This window comes from Ceratina calcarata, unplaced genomic scaffold (genome assembly GCF_001652005.2).
Source record: "Ceratina calcarata isolate Rehan_Ccalc_2016 unplaced genomic scaffold, ASM165200v1 scaffold372.2, whole genome shotgun sequence".
Classification (NCBI taxonomy): domain Eukaryota; kingdom Metazoa; phylum Arthropoda; class Insecta; order Hymenoptera; family Apidae; genus Ceratina; species Ceratina calcarata.
This window is the reverse complement of record NW_017160340.1, coordinates 81704-91004: the sequence shown is the minus strand read 5'-3', so window position 1 is coordinate 91004 and position 9301 is coordinate 81704. Positions and strand designations below refer to the sequence as shown.

General features: G+C 37.6%; 2 protein-coding genes across 7 annotated transcripts; one reads left to right on the top strand and one right to left on the bottom strand.

The window, feature by feature from the left end:
• Nucleotides 1-25: 25 nt before the first annotated feature.
• Nucleotides 26-1461, bottom strand: Ufsp1 (UFM1 specific peptidase 1). Of its 4 annotated transcripts, none has more exons than XM_018026161.2 (4): nucleotides 1376-1461; nucleotides 995-1130; nucleotides 520-690; nucleotides 26-412 (listed from the first exon to the last, which is right to left on the bottom strand). In XM_018026161.2, exons 2-4 carry the CDS (start codon nucleotides 1127-1129, stop codon nucleotides 53-55), a joined length of 666 nt encoding a protein of 221 aa, XP_017881650.1. In that variant the 5' UTR covers nucleotide 1130; nucleotides 1376-1461; the 3' UTR covers nucleotides 26-52. The 4 variants fall into 4 exon arrangements, with proteins under 4 accessions (XP_017881650.1, XP_026670084.1, XP_026670083.1 ...); XM_026814283.1 differs by having other exon boundaries at nucleotides 995-1170; nucleotides 1376-1455; XM_026814282.1 differs by having other exon boundaries at nucleotides 995-1206; nucleotides 1376-1451.
• On the top strand, nucleotides 1232-7804 carry LOC108625842 (transmembrane protein adipocyte-associated 1 homolog). Of its 3 annotated transcripts, XM_026814281.1 has the most exons (8): nucleotides 1237-1949; nucleotides 2517-2716; nucleotides 2789-3084; nucleotides 3148-3344; nucleotides 3501-3561; nucleotides 3635-3821; nucleotides 3891-4020; nucleotides 5578-7804. In XM_026814281.1, the coding sequence occupies exons 2-8, from the start codon at nucleotides 2568-2570 to the stop codon at nucleotides 5728-5730; spliced, it is 1173 nt and encodes a 390-aa protein (XP_026670082.1). In that variant the 5' UTR covers nucleotides 1237-1949; nucleotides 2517-2567; the 3' UTR covers nucleotides 5731-7804. The 3 variants fall into 3 exon arrangements, with proteins under 3 accessions (XP_026670079.1, XP_026670082.1, XP_026670081.1); XM_026814278.1 differs by lacking the exon at nucleotides 5578-7804 and having other exon boundaries at nucleotides 1232-1949; nucleotides 3891-5149; XM_026814280.1 differs by lacking the exons at nucleotides 1237-1949; nucleotides 5578-7804 and adding an exon at nucleotides 1970-2420 and having other exon boundaries at nucleotides 3891-5149.
• The last annotated feature ends 1497 nt before the right edge of the window (nucleotides 7805-9301 follow it).

The window sequence follows — 9301 nt, the reverse complement described above, 5'->3', positions numbered from 1 at the left end:
AATTGTTTCCTTTGTACTTTCTTAATGTTTTAAGGTCTGTTATTGTAGACGTTTATTTATTCTCTCTGTCTATAAATTTTATCTGAGGCAAGCACAGATTGTAGAATGAACTATCGATGAAATCATCCAAATTTTGCCATTTCACCCAATTATAATTCTCCAGTTGTTCTGTTCCTGTTGCTTGCCCGACGAAATGTGGATCAAGAATTAACAAGTAGGTGTTTTTCGGATTTTCATGAATTCCCAGCACACACTTGCTAGAACAGTCTCTATCTCCTCCCATCATTATTGGGCTGCCAAATTCCTCGAAATGGCTCCTGATAACAGCCACTTCGTTCCGTAAGTCTCTACCATGTCGGACGTGTACGATTTTACTGAGAACCTCGTACAAATGATTCAGCACAAAACAAACCTACGAAATCGGTTGTTTGTCGATCATTTCAAATTGTATATTAGTTTCTCGTCTGTATTTATGAGAGTAACTATATCTACAAATACAAGTTTTCACTGTTAGCTTACTTCGAAACTTCCTATCCACTCTCTCGAGCCAATAAAAGATGGTTCCTTGTCTTCCAACGTGACCAGCACTTCCTGTATTTGTCTGATACTCGGAACAGACCGGTCCACATTTCGATTAATTACAATCCACGAACAGATAGTTTGTAACGTTCTGTATCCGCAACCCCAGCCCTTTCAACATTTCATGTATCTAAGTTCTCAAACGCTATTCCCAAACAGAGAATAGCAGCCATACTCGACCTTCTTTTTCTACGCTACGTTACGCGAACCCGGAACCGCAATATGTACATAATAATATAAAACCTGAATCAATCTTTATGGGTGAAGGCGTCAAGGAGGTATGAAGATCTATTCTTTTAAATGTAACGGTATAATTTTTTACAACGTTAATTATGAGTGTAGGGACTCCGGGTTACACATAAAACCTTGGCAGACCATAGGTTGAGTATGGCTGGATAATAGCAAAATTACGGACCTTATCGTTAAAACCATCGCAACCATAATGCCAGTACTCGTAATGGCCTTGGACTAAGGAACTTCGGCCAGCTTCCGGCGCTGGTATATTTTGATGAACGTCCCTCAAGAGATTTCTCGAATAATCGACGATCATTCTGAACTCGCGAAAAGAATCGTCGAATGTTATAACTACAACTATTCCGTTATCTATCAATCTATAGTGAGCAACACCTGAAACTCTACTTTCGTTATGCAGAAGTTATAAACAGAGCGTGCGAGCGTATAGGAAACAGACCGTGAATGCTTCGTATTTCCCGGTTTAGCTGCGATTCGCGGCCATCCCAAGTAATTTTCCTTGGAACAACACCTAACCTATCCAACAAAAATACACTCGACTCACCGTCGTCTCCGTCTTCGCAATGATGCAGTGAAAGCGTTCGTCGAACGAGGAACTCTTCCGTAATCTAATCGCGTGCAACGCAGTTTTCGAAAGTTTGAAATTGAAGAGAAGTCAACGCGGCCTTTATGATACGCGTCAAATCGTGGCGTCACCTGGAAACACCTTCCTTCGGCTGGCTATCGGGACTATCGTTCTCATCGCGCGAACGAAGATTTAATAAGGACGTAAAATTAATTGAATCTCGTACGCAGTTACGCGCGCATCGTTACACGTTCTTGCTGTTGGTTATCAAGTATACGTTGTTCTGTGGCTCGGTGTGGTGTTATTGCGAGCGGAAAAAAGCAAGAGAAATAGAGGGATGGACACTGAAATTTCATAGCAAAACGCCAACCGGGCCAGAAGACTGCACGAACAAGGAACATAATAAACAAGAACGTGTAACTGAGACAGAGGAGCAATTTCCACACAAACGACGAATGTAAAACTACGCGACACAGTGAAGAGGAAAGCGGAGAGTTGTAATCATCATTTTTCTCGAGCAAAGATGAGAACGATAATTTTCTGCAGATAATGGGTGAGTCCCCGTAAATCTTCTCGAGGCCCTTATTCGATTAGCGTTCATCAGTTTGAATAATATAATTCATGATCGTATAGACAGGTCTAGATGTCTGTAACTGAGAAAACAGGACGTAAATGAAGCCGCAAACTCAACACGGCGACCTGCATGGGTAGTTCTGACGCATGGGCAGATTACGGCGTACATTTCTAGGCATGCATAAGAACTACTCATGCAGGCCACCTTGTAGAATTGCCAGCTTCATTTACGTCCGCTTTGTGCAACTTACAGTGTCCAAACCTGCTATCAGATCGTGATACGATTCGTCTGATTCACGGATGGCATCATCGTGTTGACAGTTACAAGTTGACTCCCCACTTATCGATTTTGTCGATTAAACGACAGAGATTTACTTTTATCTGGAAGTCTCAGTTTCATGTTTACATGTCATTATGCAGGATCGGTCATTGTTTTTTAGACCGTTCGAAGGTCGGCGCTTGGGAATACTGCCAAATATTTTAGGTTATGTTTATTGTGTCATTTTGACATTAGAATGACATGTGTCGTCGTTTTTTTATTCGCTAGTGAAAACTCGAAAAATGCTTCGGGCGTAACGTGTGCAAGAAAACGAGAAATATGTATGGTGCTGTGCGTGAAGAAGTCTCTGAAAGTTGGTTGCACACTTACGATTTGAGCAGTACAATGATTCCTAATGTCAGTTCATCTGTGAGTGATGAGGAACACTTCTGCAAGTTAATTTTGTACAAAGAAATCAAGGAGTCAGGGTAAGAATACTTTTGATAATACGTTGCTTTAGAAATCTATCTCTTTTATTATGTGAATTCTGCATTTTTCAGTGTACGAATATGGGACATTATCATATTGGTACCGAATCTCTTATTTCTTCTATTCATCGCAGTAAGATTCAATAGGGCACGGCTTAAATTACGAGCAACGAGTAGTCCAATATTTTTAGCATTTTATGGACTTGTCATTTGTAACGTAGCAATTTCAGTGATAAGATGTGTCGTTTCGATGACTGTAAACGCAGCAGCTACTGTCGGTGGGAAAGCAGATAAAATACTGTGGGTAACAGTAAGATTTTTTCTGTTATCCACGGAGATGAGTGTTGTTATATTCGGTTTGGCTTTTGGTAAGTTTCAATATTATTAATCTGAGTTTGTCAAACTCTGAATATAATAATGTTTACTTATAGGACATTTGGACAGTCGCTCAAGCATTCGTAGGGTGTTACTTGCTACTTCGTTAATAGCATTGGCTTTTACTATAACTCAAGGAACGTTGGAACTAGTTTTACCAGATGATACATTCCGTATTGCTAGTAGAAATTTTTATGTATTTGGTCATGGAGGAATGATGTTTTGGTTTTGCAGCAGTCTTGTTTTCACGATGGTAAATAGGCATCATAATCAGTACAGTATCAATCAAAAATAGGACAGAAATTCATATAATAGAATGTTCACATGATGATTGTACATTTAACGAAGGTTCTACTGTACTATTACCATTCACTCAATACACCCAGTACTTAACTCGCTCTTATTACAGATATATCTTTTCATATTAATACTGCCATGGACACGGTTGCGAGACCGTTTAACTCTTCCAAGTACGTCGACAGAACATATTCCATGAAATTTTTACATTATTCCACATATTTTATCGAATGTCTTTCGTTGTAGCAAGGAAAAGTTTTTACATTTACGCTGGTACATTAGCCATGCTAGATCTAGTACAATCAATCGGTGCTGGCTTTTTAAATTATACACAAAATCCTGTAGGACTATGCATTGTAGACTTCACGGCAGCAGTTTACTTGACCCTTTTTACACCTTTGGTTTATCATACATTCCTGTCCGAATTTTTCGGGTAAGTCATATGAGTTGATTAAAAAAATTGAAATTACGTGCAAAAGTAGAATAAAAAATTTTGTTGCAGAGTCTCGCAACCATCGATAATGTTCTCGTATAAGGCGCAAGTGGACGACGCAATGGACGAAGACACGGTATCGTTGCCACATCAGCAGAGCTTCTCATCGTTAAAAACAGACAGCGATTATATTTATCAGGTCCATACTCCATCTATTTACATGCCTTTATACGACTCGCAAGCGTCAACGTCATCCCCCTTGAAGCGTAAAACCTCCTTGCACTCTTTAACATCCACTAAAAGCAGTAGTGGACGTACCTATGGCTCGTCAACCGCGTTATACCGATCCACGTCCGGCATTAGGAGCTTTACTAGACGCTTGAGCGCAGAGAAAAGCATTTTTGATTTTAACAATTATTCCCGAACTAAATCCGATAATTTTATCGATACGAAACAAAGCATACGTGACACCACCTGGAAAAGTAAATCTACGTCGCAATTCAAATACGGTGGACCTAGTAGTGTCTCAAACTTATTTTTCTCACCAGACACTGCTAGCAAATTTTTAGTCAAGCCCGGGGTAAACGACAGTAGTACTAACTTATTCTCTTTGACGAGAAAGAGTAGTTCAGATCGAAAACAGTTAGAAGAGAATGTATCTGTTCAGGTTCTTGAAACTCCACCGTTAGAGAATACGTTGCAATCTATTTTGGATAGCAACTTCAACTGTTCTGAAGTGAAAGACAGTACACCTAGTCAAGAAATGTCATTGAACGAGAGTAGTGTCACGCGAAACACGCAGAACGTTGAGGAATCAAGTTCTTCAAAACAGTATACTGATAATCAAATTTCTGAGACTAAAGACACTGATCAGATGGACGTTTCAAATGCTATAGATCATTTAATATTCAAACCTCGTCCATTAGCGAACGAACAAGTGTATACAAGCCGAAAGAAGAAAGACGCGAAGCAAGTAGAGTCTGGTGGATTAAACGACTATTTACTGTCTATGACAAGCTCGAGCGTTGATAAAGATCAGCAAAACGCTGGAATTGATTCTGGTTCTTCTTCCTCGCACACTAAATCTTATACTCAGACTGACTCATTGTAAATGTAATAATTAGTTCAGTTTTAAGTCATGTGACTGTATATAAAAAGAAAGTTTTTAATTGTTGTTTTATGAGTTAAAGCAGAGCTGAAGTCTATATATCACGTGTCTGTTAAACAATTGTATGGAAATGTATTATAGTGTAAAAAGTAGGACAAGATACTTCATTATTTGTATATTACAGCATGTTTAGATTTAATTAAACTCGTTAATGTAGATATGCACTTCGTTTTATTTCTTCACACTGATTTGCCAGTAAATAACGCTAATGTTTTTTTTTTTTTGCAAGCGGCACGTCCCTTACATCAAACACGTCCCTTACAACATACGCTTTTCATAAGAAAATGGAAAAATGTACGAATTTTTTGCACTCAGCTTGCAGGCACTTATATTCTATGCGGATAATGAATACCTTTTTAGTTCGCATTATCGATCATTTCCTATAACAATGATACATTTTTGAAATCATGAAGCAAATCCGTTTTCAGATTGTAATTTTAAAACCACGGATTTCGAATTGTATCGTTGTTACAGTAAATAAGCGATATTCTTGTAATCCATAGATAAATTTTCTTACGCAAAGTAAGTGGAAATTTTTATGATCCTGCTGTTAAGATTTGCATCCAGAAACTGTTCTTCTGTTCACAGAATCATAGTGTCTATGACTCGACCCAATTCGACACTAATTCGACGCCGGTGAATCCACTCTACGCAGCGTCTTTGCAGAGTCCGGATAGCATAACCGGTTACAGTATAGATAGCCAAGATGGTCAAAACCAAGCGAACGGTTATCAGCAGTGAACGATCCATACTGATCGTGACGATCGTGAATCAGTTCACGTATACGAACACGAACCCAACGATTAGTTCAACGATCAAGTTGAAATATCTCACCCAAAAAGAGAGAGAGATAGAAATACTGCGTGACATCCGCTGAAAACATGTTCCAACGTTGGATTATTCTACTGGAGAATGGAACCAGAACCGAAGATCCCTGTATAATACGAGAGGAAAGAATCTAGTCGCTCTGAATGTTTTTTAAGACAACGCGATGTCAACGAAACATGTTCCAGTTATTTTTTGCAATCTCAGATTTGCGATCAGCTATTTAAGAAGAGGAGAACGAGCCCTGAGTTTCTATCTCCTTCGCGTGGAATAAAATTTTGTACTTAATCAGTTGAACGACGCGAAAAAGGATTTCACCGCAAATTTGAAAAAAATCTAACTTATACTATTCATATACTGGTACATGCTTGACTTTTTCAGAATTTTTTTAATCCATTGCAACGTGCAAAATAAAATTATTAAATTCAATGAGAATCAATGTTCAAATTTACAGTACTGTTTTGAGAAACTTTTTCTGTTTTAATTTGCGATATAAAGATCTGAAAAAATTCTCACATGTACTACTATATAGTAGTATATCTTTGATTTTTTCAGAATTTTTGATACGATAGAGTCGGAGAAAAAATCTAAAAAATATCGAAATCAATACCAGCAGTGAACAATCCATACCAATCATGACTCGGTTCGCATATACGAACGCGAATCCAACGATTAGTTCAACGATCCAGTTGAACTATCTCATCGTTTTATTAGAAATAGTCTTCTGTGCAACGTTCGAAGAAGGATTTCACCGACAAAGGAGACAATGTGTGAATTGTTTATTTTTCGACGAACTTCATCATCGGTTGAATTTAACTTTCGATACTTGCTTATCATTTCTCCGTCCTTTTCACCAAAGACAGACCTTCCAGTCTCTTAGACTCTTGCGGAAGAACGTCCCTCGCTATTTTCCTACTTTTGCAATTAAGGAAACATAATTATGAACGACGAGCAAGGACAATATAGAAAGAAGAAGAAGAAGAAGAATGGTTCCTGAGACGAGTGCGTGTCCTCGTTGAGGATTGAAACGTAAAAAATTAGTAGTAAACCTTCGGAGTTTATGGAGGACTCTGATGCTCCGCTGGAAACTATTTACAGAAGACTCCATCCATCATGTAACATGTATATATACCCTGTATTCTAGTGTAAAGGATCGTGCTATTTATATACTAATATATTATATATATATACATAATGTTATATTTATCGATATCGTATGTCCGTAACTCATGAACGTGTTAGTTCTGGCTGAGCCACGTCGTCGGGCACGACTAAATTCGTCTGCCTTTTTCCAATTTGATACGAGCGGCGATAAACAATTATTAATTTTATGACAAGCTACAGAAATCTCTATCTAATATAAAAGGAAGAAGAATCTCTTCTCTTTCAGAACCATCGGTGCGGCAAAATTTCAAACGTATTCGACAAAAAGGATGTTCGTATATTTATTTTTGAATCTCTCATTTTCTACTGCGAACCAACTATTTGTAAATGGTTTTTAATTACGGGACGAGACTTGTAGTTCAAAGTTGTTCACGTTCGACACTGTAATTTTTTAATCTCTCAACAGTATGATTTGGTCCATTAAAGAGATCATTGGTGACTACTTATTAGGATCGTTAGCAATACACAGTTCAATACGTATTTTATATAATATTCGGGTCCTTATGAATTTTTGTGTAAATATATACCGCGAATGGATTTATCGAGAGCCGGAGACGTGAGTCTCTCTCTATCTCTCTCTCTCTCTGTCAATTGCAGCGTCGATTCATTCACACATGTATACACAAACACGACATACAGACTTAAGTAAGACTCAGTACATAACTCGTTCTATTCTACTTCTATCAGGCGACTTCTCTTTTGACTCTGTCTGACGATCGCGATCAAGCTTTTTTGTAATTTTCAGATGAAATGTGAAAGGCAATACTTCGAATCGTGTAATACGATTAATATATTTAATGAGAATAAAATTACATTTCAATCGGAATGTAGAGGCTTTTCTTTATGTTTCCTGTAATTCCATTTAGTATCCTATTACCGTAATTGAATTTCAATTATCTTACGTCGAAAATTCATCATAAACTCATTCATCAACTCCTAGCAAAAACTATCCTATCGCTCGTCGATGTTGTCGCTGCTCATTAAAAGAGGATATTCAAAATTCCATCCCTGTAGGTTGAAGTGGGGTAAAATATTTTTTCCTTGTTATCCAATATTTCTTTTCAGTATATAAAAATACAAAAAACAATTTTTGGATTTTGCGATATTTTGTTATTGAGAGTGAAAATAGGATAAAATATGTTTTTCTTTGCTTTGCAATATCTCTTCAATTTGATGAAGAGACCTAACATGGCCCTACAAAAGAAGTCTAATGGCGACAAGTCATAAGATCTTCGTAGCTGTAGTTCTCGGTATAACGCATTTCTCGGTATAATCCTATCGTTGAATTCGATAATAAATTTTTTAATAGAAGACCCTATCATCCCTTCATACAATATTTATTATAATAAAACAACAATTAAAAAATGAATTTTATTATTTTTCATCGAAACAAAAGTATTGCAGGCGAAACCGTGACAGTGAATATGCTTACAACTCAATAAAAGACGTATAAATTGTTTAAGATTAAACGAATACTTTTCTGACAGGTACGACGTTTGATTTGATCGGTAAGATCTTCTAATAATGTTGGCTGAGTGAAATCCCCGAAGGGAGAGATTTCAGCCACTTAAATTTTCGCTGCGATAGGGTAGCGGCTATAAATACAAAATGCATGCATGCGCATTATTCGCGCTCCAACTTGCACCACCTTTTCATGGACAAGGCTACCAGCAGGCAACGATTAGTCACAGTACACCGATCATTGGCTTTTTCCGTTCAAATGAGCCCCGTTGCACAATCGGAGAGCCTGTACCATTTTCGCGCAATCCGTGCGAGAGTGCATCAACACATGTTGTTTACAAGAGACAGTCAACAGATTACACAGATCATATGCTCTCGTTTTTACATAACAAACTATTCGATTTTATTAGAAGTTTAATGAAGTATTAGAAGAAATCGATGTAAAAAGACGAAAGCAATGGGTACAAAAAATTGTTGACAGAAAACCCGATAAGTTTATGTACAAAGAGACACCTACTATTTTGCTTCGGATCGAAGAAGTATGTATAAATTGCTCAGCAAAACGCCAATCCGAAAAAGGCAAGGTAAATGTTCCCATTTATCACGCTGTCAACATGAACTGAATAATTCGTATCTCGCTGATTGGTGCTCGAGGATTGATCGTTAAATATTCACTAAGGTCGTGCCTCCTACGCGTACCGTACTAACAATTGGAAAACTTGTTGAAATTTGTTTGAACAAATCAGCTAATCAACATGGAATACATATAAAACCATGTGAAATTCAAGAAACAAAAAAAGATCCTACTTGGAGGCTCGAAAGCTCGAAGATATAAACTCCGAGAATGATTTCCTTTTTAAAT

What these genes read in the sequence shown, in the direction of transcription:
- Ufsp1 (XM_018026161.2), bottom strand. Translation starts at nt 1,129, where the DNA reads ATGATCGTCGATTATTCGAGAAATCTCTTGAGGGACGTTCATCAAAAT. An exon ending in GCGATGGTTTTAACGATAAG is followed by an intron (nt 691 to 994) that starts GTCCGTAATTTT and finishes AAATGTTGAAAG; the next exon opens with GGCTGGGGTTGCGGATACAG. An exon ending in AGTGGATAGGAAGTTTCGAA is followed by an intron (nt 413 to 519) that starts GTAAGCTAACAG and finishes CCGATTTCGTAG; the next exon opens with GTTTGTTTTGTGCTGAATCA.
- LOC108625842 (XM_026814278.1), top strand. Translation starts at nt 2,568, where the DNA reads ATGTATGGTGCTGTGCGTGAAGAAGTCTCTGAAAGTTGGTTGCACACT. An exon ending in GCAGTCTTGTTTTCACGATG is followed by an intron (nt 3,345 to 3,500) that starts GTAAATAGGCAT and finishes CTCTTATTACAG; the next exon opens with ATATATCTTTTCATATTAAT. An exon ending in AGACCGTTTAACTCTTCCAA is followed by an intron (nt 3,562 to 3,634) that starts GTACGTCGACAG and finishes CTTTCGTTGTAG; the next exon opens with CAAGGAAAAGTTTTTACATT.